General features: G+C 41.0%; 1 protein-coding gene across 2 annotated transcripts in view; it reads right to left on the bottom strand.

Moving 5' to 3' along the window:
• STK32B (serine/threonine kinase 32B) overlaps positions 1–22,613 on the bottom strand; it is a 156,140-nt gene that overhangs the window by 14,809 nt on the left and 118,718 nt on the right. For both annotated transcript variants that reach the window (XM_072126095.1, XM_072126096.1), the window contains exon 10: positions 13,404–13,535. In XM_072126095.1, the coding sequence (XP_071982196.1) occupies positions 13,404–13,535 (132 nt within the window). The remainder of the gene's footprint in view (positions 1–13,403; positions 13,536–22,613) is intronic.

Raw genomic sequence — 22,613 nt, 5'->3', positions numbered from 1 at the left:
CACAAAGCTCCAAATCCCCTGCTCGGATAAGTATATACAGTGGGTACGGAAAGTATTCAGACCCCTTTAACTTTTTCACTCTTTGTTTCATTCCAGCCAATTGGTTGATCAAAAAAGGTTTTATACTCTCCATCGTGACAGAAATGTCGATATTTTTGCTAATTTATAAAACAAGAAAAACTGAAATATCACATGGTGATAAGTATTCAGACCCTTTCCTGTGACACTCAAATTAAACCCACATGCTGTCCATTTCCTTCTGATCCTCCTTGAGATGGCTCTACTCCTTTATTGGAGTTCAGCTGTGTTTAATTAAACTGATTAGACTTGATTAGGAAAGGTGCCCACCTGTCTGTATAAGACCTCACAGCTCACAATGCAAGTCAGAGTACATGAGAATCATGAGGTCTAAGGAATTGCCCAAAGAACTCAGAGAAAAGGCACAGATGTGGCCAAGGTTACAATCAAATTCATAAAGCACTCAAGGTTCCTGAGAGCACAGGGGCCTCAATAATCCTTAAATGGAAGCAGTTTGGGACGACCACAACTCTTCCTCGACCTGGACGTCCAGCCAAACTAAGCAATTGTGGGAGAAGAGCCTTGGTGAGAGAAGTAAAGAAGAACCCTAAGAACACTGTGGCTGAGCTCCAGAGATGCAGTAGGGAGATGGGAGAAAGTTCCTCAAAGTCACCTATCACTGCAGCCTCCACCAGTAGAGGCTTTATGACCGTTGGAAGCCTCTTCTCAGTGCAAGACACGTTCAAAACATGTGAAGGACTCCCAGACTATGAGAAATAAGATTCTCTGTTCTAATGAGACGAAGATTGAACTTTTTAAGTGGTGTTAATTCTAAGTGGTGGAGAAAACCAGGCGCTGCCCATTACCTGCCAAATACTATCCCAGCAGTGACACATGGTGGTGGCAGCATCAGGCTATGGGGGGACAGGACCACTGGTTGTAATTGAAGGAAAACTGAATGTGGCCAAGTACAGAGATATCCTGGATGAAAACCTCTTCCAGATGCTCTGGACCTCAGACTGGGCCGTAGACAGGGGCGCACCTGCCATGAGGCGAGTTGAGATTCTCGCCTCAGGCGGCGCGCCTCCTGTTAGACAAGGGGGCGGCGTCGGGGTCCCGCCTGCCGGCATGTTCTCCGGGCGCCACGTCCCCCAAATCCCCCCTCAGCCGGCGCATGGACCTGTCCTTCACATCAACCCGCCCGCTGGCACTTCCCTACGCGGCCCGTCCATCACATGAACACGCCCGCTGGCCGGCACACTCCCCCGCGTCCCGCCCATCACAGCCACCCGCTCACCGGCATTTCCCCTCGCAGCCCGCCCATCACATCAACATGCCCGCTGGCCGGCACACTCCCCAGCGTACCGCCCATCACATCAACCAAGCGGCACTTCCTCTCGCGGCCCGCCCTTCACATCCACCATCCCGCCAGCCGGCACTTTCCCACGTGGTCCGCTCATCATATCCACCGGCCGCCCGGCACTTCCCCCCGCGGCCCGCCGGCCGGCACATCCAACCGCAAAGGTACCTGCCCCGGCCAAAGTCCACACCGGTTCCCCACCCCCCGCTCGGATCCCCTCCCCCGGGTCGCTTCCCTCCCCCTCCGGCTCCGATCACCCCCCCACCCCCCGCTCCGTTTCCCCCCTTTCCCCCGGGACTGATTCCCACCTCCCTGGCAAAGCCCCCCCCCCCCACTGGAGAACAAGGCCAACGATGGAAGAAGAAAAAAGGTAAGGTAACTTCTTTGTATGTATGTATATGTAAGTATGGATGTATATATATATTTGTGTATTCTGTATGTGGTATATGTATGTGTGTGTGTGTATATTTGGTGTATATACGGTTTATAAATGTATTTGCTGTACGTGTAGTCAGTATGCATGTGTGTACATTCAGCATGCCACCATGTACAATATAACATATGGCGGCACGCTGTATGTATTATATGGTATATGGCGGCACGCTGTATGTATTATATGGTATATGGCGGCACGCTGTATGTATTGTATGGTATATGGCGGCACGCTGTATGTATTGTATGGTATATGGGGGTACACTGTATGTATTATATGGTATATGGGGGTACACTGTATGTATTATATGGTATATGGGGGTACACTGTATGTATTATATGGTATATGGCGGCACGCTGTATGTATTATATGGTATATGGGGGCACGCTGTATGTATTATATGGTATATGGGGGCACACTGTATGTATTATATGGTATATGGGGGTACACTGTATGTATTATATGGTATATGGCGGCATGCTGTATGTATTATATGGTATATGGGGGCACACTGTATGTATTATATGGTATATGGGGGTACACTGTATGTATTATATGGTATATGGGGGCATGCTGTATGTATTATATGGTATATGGCGGCATGCTGTATGTATTATATGGTATATGGCAGCACGCTGTATGTATTATATGGTATATGGGGGCACGCTGTATGTATTATATGGTATATGGCGGCACGCTGTATTTATTATATGGTATATGGCGGCACGCTGTATGTATTATATGGTATATGGCTGCACGCTGTATGTATTATATGGTATATGGCAGCACGCTGTATGTATTATATGGTATATGGGGGCACACTGTATGTATTATATGGTATATGGGGGTACACTGTATGTATTATATGGTATATGGCAGCACGCTGTATGTATTATATGGTATATGGGGGCACGCTGTATGTATTATATGGTATATGGCGGCACAGTGTATGTATTATATGGTATATGGGGGCACACTGTATGTATTATATGGTATATGGGGGTACACTGTATGTATTATATGGTATATGGCGGCACGCTGTATGTATTATATGGTATATGGGGGCACGCTGTATGTATTATATGGTATATGGCAGCACGCTGTATGTATTATATGGTATATGGGGGCACGCTGTATGTATTATATGGTATATGGCGGCACGCTGTATTTATTATATGGTATATGGCGGCACGCTGTATGTATTATATGGTATATGGGGGTACGCTGTATGTATTATATGGTATATGGCGGCACGCTGTATTTATTATATGGTATATGGCGGCACGCTGTATGTATTATATGGTATATGGGGGCACACTGTATGTATTATATGGTATATGGCAGCACGCTGTATGTATTATATGGTATATGGGGGCACGCTGTATGTATTATATGGTATATGGCGGCACGCTGTATTTATTATATGGTATATGGCGGCACGCTGTATGTATTATATGGTATATGGGGGTACGCTGTATGTATTATATGGTATATGGCGGCACGCTGTATTTATTATATGGTATATGGCGGCACGCTGTATGTATTATATGGTATATGGGGGCACACTGTATGTATTATATGGTATATGGTGGCACTCTGCATGTATTATATGGTATATGGCTGCACGCTGTATGTATTATATGGTATATGGCAGCACGCTGTATGTATTATATGGTATATGGTGGCACGCTGTATGTATTATATGGTATATGGGGGCACGCTGTATGTATTATATGGTATATGGCGGCACAGTGTATGTATTATATGGTATATGGTGGCACGCTGTATGTATTATATGGTATATGGGGCACGCTGTATGTATTACATGGTATATGGGGGCACACTGTATGTATTATATGGTATATGGCAGCACGCTGTATGTATTATATGGTATATGGTGGCACGCTGTATGTATTATATGGTATATGGGGGCACGCTGTATGTATTATATGGTATATGGCGGCACCCTGTATGTATTATATGGTATATGGGGGCACGCTGTATGTATTATATGGTATATGGCGGCACAGTGTATGTATTATATGGTATATGGTGGCACGCTGTATGTATTATATGGTATATGGGGCACGCTGTATGTATTACATGGTATATGGGGGCACACTGTATGTATTATATGGTATATGGCGGCACGCTGTATGTATAATATGGTATATGGCGGCACGCTGTATTTATTATATGGTATATGGCGGCACACTGTATGTATTATATGGTATATGGGGGCACGCTGTATGTATTATATGGTATATGGGGGCACGCTGTATGTATTATATGGTATATGGGGGCACGCTGTATGTATTATATGGTATATGGGGGCACGCTGTATGTATTATATGGTATATGGGGGCACACTGTATGTATTACATGGTATATGGCGGCACGCTGTATTTATTATATGGTATATGGCGGCACACTGTATTGATTTTATATTATATGGTATATGGCGGCACTCTGCATGTATTATATGGTATATGGGGGCACGCTGTATGTATTATATGGTATATGGGGGCACGCTGTATGTATTATATGGTATATGGCGGCACGCTGTATGTATTATATGGTATATGGCAGCACACTGTATGTATTATATGGTATATGGGGGCACGCTGTATGTATTATATGGTATATGGGGGCACACTGTATGTATTATATGGTATATGGGGGCACACTGTATGTATTATATGGTATATGGCGGCACACTGTATGTATTATATGGTATATGGGGGCACGCTGTATGTATTATATGATATATGGCGGCACACTGTATATATTATATGGTATATGGCGGCATGCTGTATGTATTATATGGTATATGGCGGCATGCTGTATGTATTATATGGTATATGGCGGCACACTGTATGTATTATATGGTATATGGGGGCACACTGTATGTATTATATGGTATATGGGGGCACACTGTATGTATTATATGGTATATGGCGGCACACTGTATGTATTATATGGTATATGGGGGCACGCTGTATGTATTGTATGGTATATGGCGGCACACTGTATGTATTATATGGTATATGGCGGCACGCTGTATGTATTATATGGTATATGGGGGCACGCTGTATGTATTATATGGTATATGGCGCCATGCTGTATTTATTATATGGTATATGGCGGCACGCTGTATGTATTATATGGTATATGGGGGCACTCTGCATGTATTATATGGTATATGGCGGCACTCTGCATGTATTATATGGTATATGGCGCCATGCTGTATTTATTATATGGTATATGGCGGCACGCTGTATGTATTATATGGTATATGGGGGCACGCTGTATGTATTATATGGTATATGGCGGCACGCTGTATTTATTATATGGTATATGGCGGCACACTGTATGTATTATATAGTATATGGCGGCACAGTGTATGTATTATATGGTATATGGCGGCACACTGTATGTATTATATGGTATATGGGGGTACACTGTATGTATTATATGGTATATGGCTGCACAGTGTATGTATTATATGGTATATGGTGGCACGCTGTATTTATTATATGGTATATGGCGGCACGCTGTATGTATTATATGGTATATGGGGGCACGCTGTATGTATTATATGATATATGGCGGCACACTGTATATATTATATGGTATATGGCGGCATGCTGTATGTATTATATGGTATATGGCGGCATGCTGTATGTATTATATGGTATATGGCGGCACACTGTATGTATTATATGGTATATGGGGGCACACTGTATGTATTATATGGTATATGGCGGCACGCTGTATGTATTATATGGTATATGGGGGCACACTGTATGTATTATTTGGTATATGGGGGTACACTGTATGTATTATATGGTATATGGCGGCACGCTGTATGTATTATATGGTATATGGGGGCACGCTGTATGTATTATATGGTATATGGGGGCACGCTGTATGTATTATATGGTATATGGGGGCACACTGTATGTATTATATGGTATATGGGGGTACACTGTATGTATTATATGGTATATGGCGGCACGCTGTATGTATTATATGGTATATGGCAGCACGCTGTATGTATTATATGGTATATGGGGGGCACGCTGTATGTATTATATGGTATATGGGGGGCACGCTGTATGTATTATATGGTATATGGAGGCACGCTGTATGTATTATATGGTATATGGCGGCACACTGTATGTATTATATGGTATATGGCGGCACGCTGTATATATTATATGGTATATGGCGGCACGCTGTATGTATTATATGGTATATGGCGGCACTCTGCATGTATTATATGGTATATGGCGGCACACTGTATGTATTATATGGTATATGGGGGCACGCTGTATGTATTATATGGTATATGGGGGTACACTGTATGTATTATATGGTATATGGCGGCACACTGTATGTATTATATGGTATATGGCGGCACACTGTATGTATTATATGGTATATGGCGGCACACTGTATGTATTATATAGTATATGGCGGCACAGTGTATGTATTATATGGTATATGGCGGCACGCTGTATGTGTTATATGGTATATGGCGGCACGCTGTATGTATTATATGGTATATGGGGGCACACTGTATGTATTATATGGTATATGGGGGCACGCTGTATGTATTATATGGTATATGGGGGCACGCTGTGTGTATTATATGGTATATGGGGGCACGCTGTATGTATTATATGGTATATGGCAGCACGCTGTATTTATTATATGGTATATGGCGGCACGCTGTATGTATTATATGGTATATGGCGGCACGCTGTTTGTATTATATGGTATATGGCGGCACGCTGTATGTATTATGTGGTATATGGGGGCACAGTGTATGTATTATATGGTATATGGGGGCACGCTGTTTGTATTATATGGTATATGGCGGCACGCTGTATGTATTATGTGGTATATGGGGGCACAGTGTATGTATTATATGGTATATGGCGGCACGCTGTATTTATTATATGGTATATGGCGGCACACTGTATGTATTATATGGTATATGGCGGCACGCTGTATTTATTATATGGTATATGGCGGCACGCTGTATTTATTATATGGTATATGGGGGCACGCTGTATGTATTATATGGTATATGGGGGCACACTGTATGTATTATATGGTATATGGTGGCACTCTGCATGTATTATATGGTATATGGCTGCACGCTGTATGTATTATATGGTATATGGCGGCACGCTGTATGTATTATATGGTATATGGAGGCATGCTGTATGTATTATATGGTATATGGCAGCACGCTGTATGTATTATATGGTATATGGGGGCACACTGTATGTATTATATGGTATATGGGGGCACACTGTATGTATTACATGGTATATGGGGGCACGCTGTATGTATTATATGGTATATGGGGGCACACTGTATGTATTATATGGTATATGGGGGCACACTGTATATATTATATGGTATATGGCGGCACACTGTATGTATTATATGGTATATGGGGGCACGCTGTATGTATTATATGATATATGGCGGCACGCTGTATATATTATATGGTATATGGCGGCATGCTCTATGTATTATATGGTATATGGCGGCATGCTGTATGTATTATATGGTATATGGCGGCACACTGTATGTATTATATGGTATATGGGGGCACACTGTATGTATTATATGGTATATGGTGGCATGCTGTATGTATTATATGGTATATGGGGGTACACTGTATGTATTATATGGTATATGGGGGCACGCTGTATGTATTGTATGGTATATGGCGGCACACTGTATGTATTATATGGTATATGGGGGCACACTGTATGTATTATATGGTATATGGCGGCACACTGTATGTATTATATGGTATATGGCGGCACGCTGTATGTATTATATGGTATATGGCTGCACGCTGTATGTATTATATGGTATATGGCGGCACACTGTATATATTATATGGTATATGGCGGCACACTGTATGTATTATATGGTATATGGCTGCACGCTGTATGTATTATATGGTATATGGCGGCACCCTGTATGTATTATATGGTATATGGCGGCACACTGTATGTATTATATGGTATATGGGGGTACACTGTATGTATTATATGGTATATGGCGGCACGCTGTATGTATTATATGGTATATGGGGGCACACTGTATGTATTATATGGTATATGGGGGCACACTGTATGTATTATATGGTATATGGGGGCACACTGTATGTATTATATGGTATATGGCGGCACTCTGCATGTATTATATGGTATATGGCGGCACGCTGTATGTATTATATGGTATATGGCGGCACGCTGTATGTATTATATGGTATATGGGGGCACGCTGTATGTATTATATGGTATATGGCGCCATGCTGTATTTATTATATGGTATATGGCGGCACGCTGTATGTATTATATGGTATATGGGGGCACTCTGCATGTATTATATGGTATATGGCGGCACTCTGCATGTATTATATGGTATATGGCGCCATGCTGTATTTATTATATGGTATATGGCGGCACGCTGTATGTATTATATGGTATATGAGGGCACGCTGTATGTATTATATGGTATATGGCAGCACGCTGTATTTATTATATGGTATATGGCGGCACACTGTATATATTATATGGTATATGGCGGCACGCTGTATGTATTATATGGTATATGGGGGCACAGTGTATGTATTATATGGTATATGGCGGCACACTGTATATATTATATGGTATATGGCGGCACGCTGTATGTATTATATGGTATATGGGGGCATGCTGTATGTATTATATGGTATATGGCGGCACGCTGTATTGATTTTATATTATATGGCGGATTGTTGTATTTATTTTGTTCTTTGTGGTAGCTCACTCTGTTTATAATATAGTACAATGGGAATCTCTATGTATTTTGCATTGCTTTATTTTCACATTAAACCAATATGATTGGGTCTGGTCCTGACACTCCTTTATATATTACATATATGGAGTGGGGGGGGGGGGCGTCTTTTTATAGCTCGCCTCAGGCAGCAGAAAGGCTAGGTGCACCCCTGGCCGTAGATTCACCTTCCAACAAGACAATGACCCCAAACACACAGCTAAAATAACAAAGCAGTGGCTTCAGAACATCCCTATGACCACTACTACTCCTATATACGGGCACGGCTCATATAGGCCTCTCCTGCTCTTATACTGCTTATAACCACTTAAACGTAAAGTGATTTTAATGTTACCAGCTAATCCAGCATTGATGTAAAAGAGAGATAAGATAAGAATCACGTGTGCTATGTGCCTCTACTCCTCTCATATCTGAATAGTAAATGTCTAGCTCTGGGCAATACTGTAGAAATGATGCAGAAAATAGCTCTTATATAAAATGAGCCGCCAGGAGCCTGAGGTGCAGATCGCATTCATTTGTATGGACGGATAGTATAGAGCCCCTGGCGCTGTGCTTAAACACATGTGACGTTACCTCAGCTCTGCTACATTCACTCTATCCAAATTACCCAGTGACTAATAGCCCGGTGGTGAGGAAGAAGATTACTATACATCCTCTCACTCCACCTGCAGAAGGAATTCCCTCTATTTCATTCTAAGAAGAACCATGAAATTCTGAAAATAATTACAATGTATAAAACAATGATGCTATTTCCTTCAGAAAAACTGAAAAAGAGCCCCTCACCCGGAGCCTGCGCCGGAGCGGAGAACTTCATGAATGAGGCCCAGAAGCAGGACCCGTCCTCTTCTCATACCAGCTTGTTACTAGTAATATGCCAACAGGGCAAAGCTGGTCACAAATCTATCTATCCATCTTTTCTATCTTTCCATCCATCTATCTCATATCTCTCTATCTCTCTCTCTATCTATCTATCTATCTATCTATCTATCTATCTATCCATCTTTTATATCTATCTATCTATCTATCTCCTATCTATCTATCTATCTATCTATCTATCTATCTATCTCATATCTATCTATCTATCTCATATCTATCTATCTCATCTATCTATCTCCTATGTATCTATCTATCTATCTATCTATCTAATATCTATCTATCTATCTATCTATCTATCCACCCATCTATCATCTATCCATCTTTTCTATCTATCTATCCATCCATCTATCTCATATCTATATATCTATCCATTCATCATCCATCTTTTCTATCTGATAGTAGGTTTTACCAGGGATTTTGCACCAGTTTACAAGCCCTGAAATAGTCTCAATTCCCGCGCTATGTCCAGGAATGGTGCATATTACCCCCCTATGCCGCCTCCACACCAAGCGGGCATAGAGGGGGCAAAAACTGGCATTAGCTATAGCACAATTCTGCAATAGGATGGAAATGGCATATAACTACCTGACGCCGTAACCCAGGCTGGATGTTTCAGCCACAGATAGATCTGGTAGGTGCCTGGGTGCAGGGCTCACATCATTCCCTGGCACATGGATAAATCCCCCCAGTATTCTGTCCAGTAGGTAAAGAAAGTTGAACATAAAAAACCCCTGTCTCTCTCTTGTATCTCATTGTGCAGTGTTTGGATATTACAGATATTTTGGTTGGTCTCCTGGATAAGACAAGAGGTGTAACTTGAGGGAGATTGTAGGCAGCAGTGGTCTATAATATAGGCGGTTTGGGCAGTAGCGCGGGCTGCAAGCCTTCTAGAGGACCATGGCCACCCAAACCACCAACCAAATTTTATACTCAGAAGGACCTTCACCTATGAAATCCACATACATCTGTCCCTGCTCTCAATACACATGTCCACTTCACGACCTTTAAAGTTCCCCCAAAGGTCCTAAAGATTGAAATCAAACAGAAAGGACACATCCTCCACTCCCTAAGAAGTGATTCTGGTACCATATGTTAGAAGTGATTCCAGACTTGTAGGGGCTATAATTTTCATACAGCCCAGGGCCCATGGCAGGCTTGATTGGAAGGTGCAGTAGTACCCGTACCTATGACCCACAATGTGTTTCTTCCTCTAATGAGACCAATCAGTAGTGGACTATAAGTCAGTAAGGCAGTCTGGGCGGTAACCCGGGCCCAAGTCTTCTATGGGACCCATGGCCACCCAAAACACCAAACAAATTTTATACTGAGAAGGCCATTCACCCATGAAATCCTTGTACATCTTATCCTCAATACGTATGTACACATATGTACACAAGGTCCTGAAACCTCAGATTGAAAGCAGCAGAAGGGACGCACCCTCCATTCCCCAAAAAGTCGATTCTAGTACCATATTTGGAAGTGACTCCAGACTTGTAGGGGCTATAATATTCATACAGCCCAGGGCACATGACAGTCTCATTCCACCCATGACACCAATGCATTATAGTTAGGGGCTAAGAACCTTGTTTCCGTTCAGAACAGTCTGCTTCACATTACGCCAAATCAATCTTATCCTTTATCCTCTCTCTGACCTTTTAAGGTTTGTAGAAGAAACAAAGTTGTGTGAACAAAACTAAACCAAAAATCAACAATTAAACTTAATTTAACCCCTTCACGCTCCGCGGCGGATATATCCGCCACGGAGCGCAGTGACTTAGCGCTCAGTGGCGGATATATCCGCCACGGCGCCTATGCCGGCTCGGCTCTGGATCAGAGCCGAACCGGCATCGGGAAACACGGGGTGCCGGCTGTAACTAATAGCCGGCACCCCAGTGTAACACCCGCGATCGGAGTTGTCTCCGATCGCGGGTGCTTAACCCTTTAGATGCCGCGGTCAGCGCGACCGCGGCATCTAACAAGCATTTGGGGTGTCTTTCCCCCACGATCGGCCCCCCCGAACCGTTTTCGGGGGGCGCCGATCGTTGCTATAGTAACTCTGGGGTCCGATCTGGACCCCAGAGTTACTAGCAAGAATTGCCAGTAAGATGGCGTCTGTGACGTCATCTTACTGGCAAAGTGCCAGCCTATGCAAGTGCATAGGCTGACACTGATAATACTCTGCAATACATGAGTATTGCAGAATATTATCATGAACAAGCAATCAGAGGATTTCTTGTTCATGTACCATGGTATAAAAGTAAAAAAGTAAAAAAAAAAGTTATTCAATAAAAAAATAAAGCCATAAATCACTAAAAATGCCCCAAACCCCCAAAACATATAAAGAGACATATAACTCAAAAAAAAAGTCTAAATCATAACACAAACCCCACATATATAGTATCACCGCGTCCGTAACAACCCGTAGAATAAAAGTAAATCATTATTGAACCCCCACGATAAACGCCGTAAAAAAAAACTGTTATAAACCCTCCAAAAATTATGATTTTTACCTTTTCAATCCCACAAAAAATGCTATAAAATGCGAGCAAAAAACCATATGTACTTAGACATGATACTGGTGCAAAGTACAACATGTCCCGCAAAAAACAAGCCATCAACCAGCTCCGTAGCCAAAAACGTAACAAAGTTATGCCACTTGGAAGACGGCAATACAAAAATTATAGATTTTTCCCCACATTAGGGTTTTGTTTGACAAATTTAGTAAAACGTAAGAAAATATATTCATGTCTGGTATCCCCGTAATCGTATCATCCCATAGAATAAAGATAACAGGATTATTAGTCTATACGGTGAACACCAAAAAAAAAAAAGTCAAAAATCCAGTACAGAATTGATGCTTTTCTACTCCTGCCCTCAAAAAAAGTTCCTAAATTTTCAACAATAGGTGATGCCAACCCCAAAATGGTAACAATGGAAAAAGCATCTCATCCCGCAAAAAAAATGCCGTCACATGGCCCCAATAACGAAAAAGCGAAAATTTTATAGCCTTCAAAAGGGGCCAATGAGGAAACTAAAATCCTGGCAGCTGCAGGGCTCTCCTTCCCTTCTGCGCCTCGCTGTGCCCCCATAAAACAAGTAACGGCCACATGTGGGGGGTCTTTGTACTCAGGAGAAATTGCAGAACAAATTGTATGGTGGGTTTTCTCTTTTTATATTTTGGAAATGTGTAAATTTTAGTGCTAAATGAACGTATAAGGGAACAATATGACCATTCTAAATTTCACCTCCATTTTGATTCAATTACTATGAAGATCTCAAGGGGTTAACAATCTTCGTAAAAGCTGTTTCTGATAGATTGAGGGGTGCAGATTTGAAAATGGGTAGATTATATAGGGGGTTTGATGCTAAATATCTAAAATTTCATTCAAAACTGTATTTATCCCCAAAATAGTCAATTCTGAAAATCCGGAAAAGCGATATTCTATTTGTAAGCCGCGTGACATCAAAATAAATTATCCAGATATTTCAGAAATTATGAAAATGTAAAGTAGACAAATGGGAAATGTTATTCAGCAACTTATTTAGGTGGTAAATCTATCTGCCTGAAAACGCAATGATTTAGAATTTCGAAAATGGCAAATTTTTCAAAAAATGTATCATATTTTCTTTTTTTTGTAAATAAACGCAAAACTTATCAGCCAAAATTTACCACTAAAATGAAGTACAACATGTGGGGAAAAAACAATCTCAGAATCGTTTTGATAAGTAACAGTGTTCAAAAGTTATAACCATATAAAGCGAAGCAAGTCAGAATCCAAAAAATCGGGCTGAGCCTTAAGCTGTAAAATGGCTGCGTCCTTAAGGGGTTAAAAAAAAACAACTTACCAGTGGACAACTGTCTTTAGCTGCCTCCCTAGACTTGTACTTGGCCAGCCTCTTCTTCTTTTTATGGAGAGGTTTAGATTCTAGGATCATCTCTTCTAACTCGAACGTTGGGTCACAGTTCAGTCTTCCTTTCTATCAGATAAAAAACACACGGTAAACACTGGTGACAATGGATTGGGGTGAAGTCTGTCTTCTTACAACACTCCCTGAAAACTATTCAGCACCCCCATTTACACAATTATTGACATTCGCTGTAATGAGAAGATGGGTGCACCAGAAGCTTGGTAAGAATTAGTGGAAACGGAGTGTTTGTTTGGAGACGCATCCTACAAAATTCTAGTTTTTGATCAATGGTCATCAGACATTGGGATCATCACAACCTCATAACCTGCACATGAAAGAAGGCAGTCTATAGAACTCTGTAGGATGACCACCCCAGAAGTCTCATAGAAGTGAATGGACCACATGTGCTTTACCATAAGGGGCAGATCAATAAGGACCCATAAATCAGACACTTATCCCCTTTACAGATTATTTTCTAATAAGGTACAAGTAGCTACTGCACATCTCATACATAAGTATTACATATACTCACATGTTACTTATCATTAAAACAAAAACAGGCGCGGACCTCCCTGCATTAGTCATAATGATGCTTAATGACTAAAGATGATGGGATTAATAACTCCCTCCATTCAGTAATGGGAAAAGGCAACATTATGTTTTAATGCTTGGATAGTCAGGAAGATTCTTGTGGATTTCTGTTCATCTGGTAATATCAATTACCAAATGCATAAGATTTACTCTGGAGAATAAGGAATATTACTAAAAACCCTAACACTGCGATATAGTGGTTACAGAAAGTATTCAGACCCCTTAAAATGTTTCACTCTTTGTTTCATTGCCGCAAATTAGTTGATCAATAAGGTTCTTTTTTTTCCTCCTTAATGTACACTCTGCCCCCATCTCGACAGAAATAAACAGAAATGTAGATATTTTTGCTATTTTATTAAACAAGAATAACTGAAATGTCACATGGTTCAGATCCAGATCCTTTACTGTGAAACTCATCAACCACATGCTGTCCATTTCCTTCTGATCCTCCTTGAGACTGTTCTACTCCTTCATTGGAGTCACGTTGTGTTTAATTAATCTGATTGGACTTGATTAGGAAAGCCACACACCTGTCTATATAAGACCTCACAGCTCACAGTGCAAGTCAGAGCACATGAGAATCATGAGGTCTAAGGAACTGCCAAAGGAGCTCAGAGACAGAATTTTGGCAAGGCACAGATCTGGCCAAGGTTGCAAAAGAATTTCTGTAGCTCTCAAGGTTCCTTATAGAACCTTCCTCTTTGGATGACCACAACTGTTCCTCAACCTCACCATCCAGCCAAACTAAACAATCGTAGGAGAAGAGCCTTGGTGAGAGATGTAAAGAAGATCACTGTGGCTTAGCTCCAGAGATGCAGTAGGGAGATGGGAAAAAGTTCCACAAAGTCAACTATCGCCTTTGATTGATGCCAGCACTGACCTCAGGTGTTAACTATGGGGGAAGGTTGACTGAAATCTGGACCCGTACTTCTAATGAATTTTGGGGTTGGGTTGCGACAAAACCAAAGTTTGTGGTTTTGGTCCACTCAACACTAACAATAGGCAGGAGCAATAGCCTAGGTGCCTTCAAAAGTCTTGGCTGCCATAGCATTTTAATGGATCAGGTGATGTACCTGTGAGAGATTAGCTTTGTTACTTTAATTTCAAGTTAAAGTGGCTCCTCAGATCCATGGTTACATTCAACCATGGCATCAAAGGGGTCAACATTTCAATACGTGAGACCCAGTGGCTATCATGCCTGCGCAGCTCTTTATAATGCCCTCCATTTATAATCCATCATTAGTAAACCTGTTGTTATTATGGGTTTTCTGCTGTTCCCTTTCTTGTTTCCATTTTACAGTCAAATTTGAAAAAACCTACACTAGATACTTACCTTTCCATATTCCCTAGAGAAACCTTTCCTTTTTGTTACCCAATGATGTGTGCGGCTCAGAAGCTGGCATATGAGATGATGCCATCACATTGTGCCTGCCCACCTCATCTTCAGGCCCAATAAGGCCCAACAAATTTCCATGCTCCATACAGCTGGACAGATGTGAAAATATTGAACTGTCTGGTAGTTATCTCATTGCATGTCTCTACAGCAGATGTTGTCAATGGCCTAACCTCTTAAGGACGGTCCATAGTACATATACAACCCGAAGAGATTAGGCTAAATGGAGAAGTCTCACAGTCTGTCTCCCTTCGATGCAGACCAGGTATCTGTTGTATTATACAGCAGACACCTGCAACTGTTGCGATCAGTGCTGGTAACGGTCATGGCAGTTAACCTGTTGATTATCAATATCATCAGGTGCTGCTTATTGGTTTCCACGACAGCTGGGGGCCTCTGGGAGGCTTCTATGAATCAATGTTCTCTATCACAGCCTGCTGGAGGCAGGCTGTAATAAAAGTGCTGTATATTCAGATTATATTGCGGTATAGTTCATGAGTGATCAGACATTTTAGCATTCAAACACCTAAAAAAGTAGTAAATAAAAAGAAGAAAACTTTAAAAGACCAAATAATTAAAAAAAAAAAAACTGTAAAAATTCTAATCACCCACCTTTCCCTACAAAAGAAATAAAATCATAAACAAGCCAAGTATCACCACGTCCTGGCAGTGAACCCCCATAACAGAAAATAGCGCCAAAATGTCTGAACCACTTTTTCCTGATGGGATTTTTAGTTTAAGGTAAGATACAAATTCCAGGGGAAAAAAAAACATAATAAAACGTAATAAACCATAAAAAGTCATCTAAATAGAGAATAAATCCATTTCTATAAAGAACATTTCCTTCTCTTCTCGCCTGAATACTTCTGGACTGTCAAAGCAGAAAAGGGAATACAAACATATTACTTTTATATTTTTTGTGCTTGTGTCTTGCATGACCTGCAGAAAACATCGGCATAAGCGCCTCTTTATTGTTAGTCCGAAAAAAGAAAATGGAAGTAATGGAAGTAATCCGTCTGGGAGATGGAGTAATGAATGGAAGCTGTGGCGAAGGTACAGGGAACAATGAGACCGACAATGACAAAGGGATGTTTAAAAAATTGTGTTTTTGAAACTTATGAAAAAGTAACTTTGAGCTTTTGTATAAAGAGTTGGGAAACATACATAATGCATGTCTAGTCTGCAATGGAAAATGTTAAAGCGCCTTTTCATCATTAAAAAGTTTTAGAGGTTTTTTTTTCAAATCAGTACAGGCAGTTCTGTTCCGTAGGTTTGTTCTTAAGTTGAATTTGTATGCAAGTCGGAACTGTATATTTTATAATTGTAACCCCAGACAATTTTTTTGTGATAATTGGATTTTAAAAATGTTGGATTGTCACAAGAACCAGGATTAACAAGAAAGCTTCATTACAGGCACCTTTCATAACTGTTTTAGATGTTTATTGTAGCCTAGAGCTAATGTACAGTAAATTACCGATTAGCAGAGGTCCGTTTGTAACTAGGGGGTCGTCTGTAAGTCGGGTGTTCTTAAATAGGGGACCGTCTGTATATGGAATTTATAAGAAACTAGAATAAAGAGGGGACTATCAGTGATCAGCCTTACAGTTACGTAGTGGATATGGCCTAATAGTGGACATTTATCAGGGCTTGTGCGCCAGTTTTCGCAATGTGTGGCTTGGCTCCTTACACCATCTCCAGGCCAAGTGGGTGTAGAGGGACATAAAGAGGGTTCGGCAGCTGAGACTTCAGGAGAGCTGATTACTTATGTCCCTAAATGAAGAGCTGTTAATTACAGTGAAGTAGGCACTATGAGGCAGGGAGAGCTTGACTTCAGTGTTAAACTCTCCACCTCCTTGACTTTATAAAACCACTTTACATCTCAGTTCAAAGTTGATTTTCTGGATGATGCCACCACACTACGCCATGAAAGAAACAAGATCTGGAAGCTGTTAGTCTGCTTGACAACATACTGGTAGTGGTTTATAATGGTAAATTTTTGCTGTTAAGGTGGATGTGATGTAAGCAACATCCTAAGCCCTAAACCATCTTTCCATAATCCTATTATAATATAAAATAATATAATACTTTCCAAGCTTATCTGTTGTGAGTGTAACGATGTGCATGCGTGGCACTGAAACCGAAGCCGGCTCCAAAAGCCGGTGCTACGTCAGAAGCTTTGACTAGGCCGTGTAGGTAGGAGAGACAATGGAGGCCATTGGGGCCTAATTAATATGCTAATTTTCCACAGAAGTTACTGGGACCTGGAGTAGCCTCTCACCGGAGAGTGGGAGCAGAGTCTACTCCACGCCCCAGTAGTCTCTGTGGAAAATTAGCATATTAGTTAGGTAAGTGTAGATAAAGTTAAAAAGTACGAAAAGAAAGATTAGGGTTTAGGATGTGAACCTACCATAAGATCTACCTTAATAGTTTGATTCCTGATTGGTAGGTTTCCATTAATCTATAGCAGGATTCTGTTCCAGAACCCCAAGGCTCAGGCATCTAAGTAGAAGAAGCAGGGGTGTAACTACAGATGTAGCAGCCATAGCTGCTGCAATGGGGCCCACAGTGTCAGGGGGCCTGAGCATCTGGAGTATTGGGTGTGTATATGCTGTGTGTCTGTATATGGTATTGTATGTATCTGTGTATTTGCTGTATGTGTGCGTATATGTGATGTGTACATGTTCTATATGTGTGTGCATATGTGATGTTTATGTACTGCATATAATGCATGGGTTTACATGGTACTGCATGTATGTGTGTATATGCTGTATGTATGTATATATGGTGTGTATATACTGTGTGTGATTGTAACACACATGTGTGAGTATACAAATATGTATATTATTTTAAAGCAGAAGGGGGCCCCATTCAGAAGTCTGCTATGGGGTCTTGCATCTCCCAGTTACGCCCCTCAGAATCGGCAGATGGCAACCTTTAGGTGACAGTTTTTCACATATCAAACAGGAAATGTTACCCATGAAAAATTATCTCTCTAGTAACTCTCTAGTAACATCAATATATCTATAAACTAGTGATTGCTAATTTGCATATTATATTACTTAAGTTTGCCATCACTTTCTGATTGGGTGGTGTCCAAGCTCGTCTACAGATCCAACTATTGTTTCTGCCCAGGGCAATGGATGGGACATGTCTTTAACTTACATGTAGCTACCTGTAGGAAGTCAGACGGCGATATAGGAGAGACCAGATGGCGAAGGTGAATAAAGCGATGGAGGCTCTTAGTAGACTTTAATAGACTTTACTATTGTATAATCAGATTTCTTTATCTGGATGATCACTTATTTTTTTACAACAGGCCGACACAAATATAATACGTACTGAACGTCCATGAATGTCGTAGAAACGAAAGCAGGTAAAAAAAAATTCCATATATACTCGAGTATAAGCCTAGTTTGTGCTGAAACCCCAAAATCAGCTTATACTCGAGTAAAAAAAAAGGTTTTACCAGGTTTTTGTGGTAAAATTAGGGGCCTCGGCTTATACTCGAGTATATACGGTACCTCTTTATAGTCTTTTGTAAATCCGTAAGCCAGAATGAAGGTTTTTATACAATGTAAAAGATCTGGTGATGTAGTTACTCTTAAGTCCAAAATGATCATTCCTTGTTCTCCTGGAGCTTCCCTTCCACTGTCTTATATCCTGCTATGCACATATAAATGAGTTATCATGGATGTGGACTCAATTACGCCCAGTGAGGATCCCGACCATCGCACTATCTGAATGAAAATGTCTCATTACTGAATATTTATTGCAGTCTCTTTGGTATCTGTGCAGTATAATCTATGTGTTACTCTAAAGAGTTTCTAAAATTCCCATTATTTCATTTACTGTTAATTATCACTTAAAAGGCTAGAAATTGGACACTTTTTCACACTTTATCATATGAGGTCAGGGTTTTTATTATTCTTTAAAAGTAAATTATTCGTGATAAGTACTTCTTGGTAATTGTCTTTCCTTTCTTAATCTTGACCCCCTCACACTCTGCGCCGTACATGTACAGGTGCTGAGGCTGTGTGAAGAGGGCTCACGGGCTGAGCCCTCTTCATACAGAGGTGGGATTTGCTGCATATTGCAGCAAACACCCACTGCTAATACCTGCGATCAGTGCTAGCAGTATTAACCCTGCCATCTTTGTTGCGAGCCTCGCTACCCGTGACATCTTCAGTGAGCAGCGATCGGTTGCCATGACAGCCTCGGGTCTTCGTCAGACCCGAGGCTGCATGGCATCTGCAGATTTGTTACAATGAGCCAGTAGCTCATTGTAATAAATACTGTGTATAGATGGAATATACCACAATACAGTAGTATTTCAGTATATGGTAGCAATGATCAGACCATCTAGGGTTAAAGTACCTTAGAGGGTCTAAAAAATAGTAAAAAAAAAAAAAGTAAATAAATAAATAATAATAATTTTTTTAAAAAATAACAATTCAGACCAGCCCTCTTTCCCTCGAACTGATATAAAACTTAATAAACAGTAAAAATCACAAACATGTTAGGTATCACCACATCTCAAAATGTCTGATCTATCAAAATATAAAAACGGTTACTACCGGCAGTGAACCCCATAACAGAAAATAGCGCCCAAATGTCCGAAACGCTACTTTTACGGCATTTTACATCACATAAAAAATTTAATTAATAGTGGTCAAAAGGTCTCACAGTCCTCCAAATGGTAGCAATGAAAAAGTCAGCGCTCAACTCGCAAAACATGACATCTTACAAAGCTCCGTACACCAAAGTATGAAAAGTTATTAGTGTCAGAAGATGACAAAACTAATTTTTTGTACACATTCTTTTCATTTTTGAAAATGCATTAAAACACAATAAAACCTGTATAAATTTGGCATCACTGTGATCATACGGCACCAAAGGATAAAATAGATGTATGATTTGGAGACCACAGTGAAAGTCGTAAAAACTGAGCCCACAAATGTGTGGGTTTTTTTGCCAATTTCACCACATTTTGATTTTTTTTCCAGCTTCCCAGTACATGGCGTGGGATAATAAATAATGTCATTCAGAAGTAAAATTTGTTATGCAGCAAATAAGCCCTAACACAGCTCAGTACAGGGAAAAATGAAAAAGTTATAGAGTTTTGAAGGTGGAGAGTGAAAAATGAACAAAAAAAATGATGTGTCCTTCAGGGGTTAATGGCTATGGACACCTACTAAAATAAGATTTTTCCCTGGCAATTTTGTATGGCAATATCTACAATTGCTCCTCTGTAGTTGTAGCTGTTTTATTCTTACTGTGCAAGATCTTTCACTGCAAACTCTTCTTGGTCCTTACACAATGTGCATCTGCTGCCAATTCTGTGCATGATTGCTCACAGGGAAGAAATCTCCCACATCAATTCAGCAGATCACATCACAGTGTAGAGGGAAGGTGACTTATAGCAGATCACAGCACAATATAAGGGGAAGATCATCTACAGTAGATCACATCACAGTGTAGAGGGAAGGTGACTTCTAGCAGATCACAGCACAATAAAAGGGGAAGATAATCTATTCAGATCACAGCACAGTGTAGAGGGAAAGTGACTTATAGCAGATCACTGCACAATATAAAAGGGAAGATCATCTACAGCAGATCACATCACAGTGTAGGGGGAAGGTGACTTATAGCAGATCACAGCACAATGTAAAAGGGAAGATCATCTACAGCAGATCACAGTGTAGAGGGAAAGTGACTAATAGCAGATCACAGCACAATGTAAAAGGGAAGATTATCTACAGCAGATCACATCACAGCATAGAGGGAAGGTGACTTATAATAGATCACAGCACAATGTAAGGGGAAAAACATCTACAGCAGATCACAGCACAGTGTATAGGGAATGTGATGTATAGCAGATCACAGCACAATGTAAGGGGAGGATCATCTACAGCAGATCACAGCACAGTGTAGAGGGAAAGTGACTAATAGCAGATCACAGCACAATGTAAAAGGGAAGATCATCTACAGCAGATCACATCACAGTGTAGAGGGAAAGTGACTTATAGCAGATCACAGCACAATAAAAGGGGAAGATTATCTACGGCAGATCACAGCACAGTGTAGAGGGAAAGTGACTAATAGCAGATCACAGCGCAATGTTAAAGGGAAGATCATCTACAGCAGATCACAGTGTAGAGGGAAAGTGACTAATAGCAGATCACAGCACAATGTAAAAGGGAAGATCATCTACAGCAGATCACATCACAGCGTAGAGGGAAGGTGACTTATAGAAGATCACAGCACAATGTAAGGGGAAGATCATCCACAGCAGATCACATCACAGTGTAATGGGAAGGTGACATCTAGCAGATCACAGCACAATGTAAGGGGAAGATCATCTACAGCAGATCACATCACAGTGTAGGAGGAAGATCATCCCCATCTGATCACTGCACAAAGTATACAAAACAGGTGAAAGAGATATAGATAACATTTTGCTTGAAAAGGGCTTACCATTTTCAGAGCCAAAACATCATCCACTATGGATTAAATCCACTTTTTCATCTAGGATTTTTTGGTATGCAGCCTTTACCGTACATACATTTGAAACTCTTGTTGCCTGAATGTATACAGCTTTGCAGCTATTGAGGTATTGTGTTACTTTACATTTTGTGCTGATCTGGGGTCTATAGGGGACATTTATTATAGGATTTTTTATGGGGTCAAAAAGACGCAAAACATTGCATTGGGTTTTTTGTGATTTTTAGTGCAAAAAAATCGCTGCCTTTTCCTGTGAATCAAAAATAGTGGAATAAACATAGGACCACTTCTAGTTCAACGCCCTGTAAAGCCAGATTTACCACAGCACCCCGACACACATTTCGCCGTCGCTTCCTTAAGGTGATGTGTTCAGGATTATTTCCTCCCTTACACAACCTCAGCACCAAGTGGGCATGAAGGGGTGTGAAGAGAGGCTCGGGCGGAGGATCAGTGGGCGGGTGTGGGATGTTCCTGCCCCGCGTCTGTGCACTGCCTATAGCCATTCAGGCGCAAGCTATAGTGAAATTCAAAAGATTGTTCTATCTCTGTGCTCTTATCAATGCCATCATGCTTCAGCACAACATCACATGGGCATTATATGGAGACTGTATTGTATGTGCCTGCTGGGAGGACAGTATAATTGCTCTTCTCTCTATCTTCCA

Source organism: Engystomops pustulosus, chromosome 1, assembly GCF_040894005.1.
Source record: "Engystomops pustulosus chromosome 1, aEngPut4.maternal, whole genome shotgun sequence".
NCBI lineage: Eukaryota > Metazoa > Chordata > Amphibia > Anura > Leptodactylidae > Engystomops > Engystomops pustulosus.
This window is presented reverse-complemented; position numbering and strand designations above follow the sequence as displayed.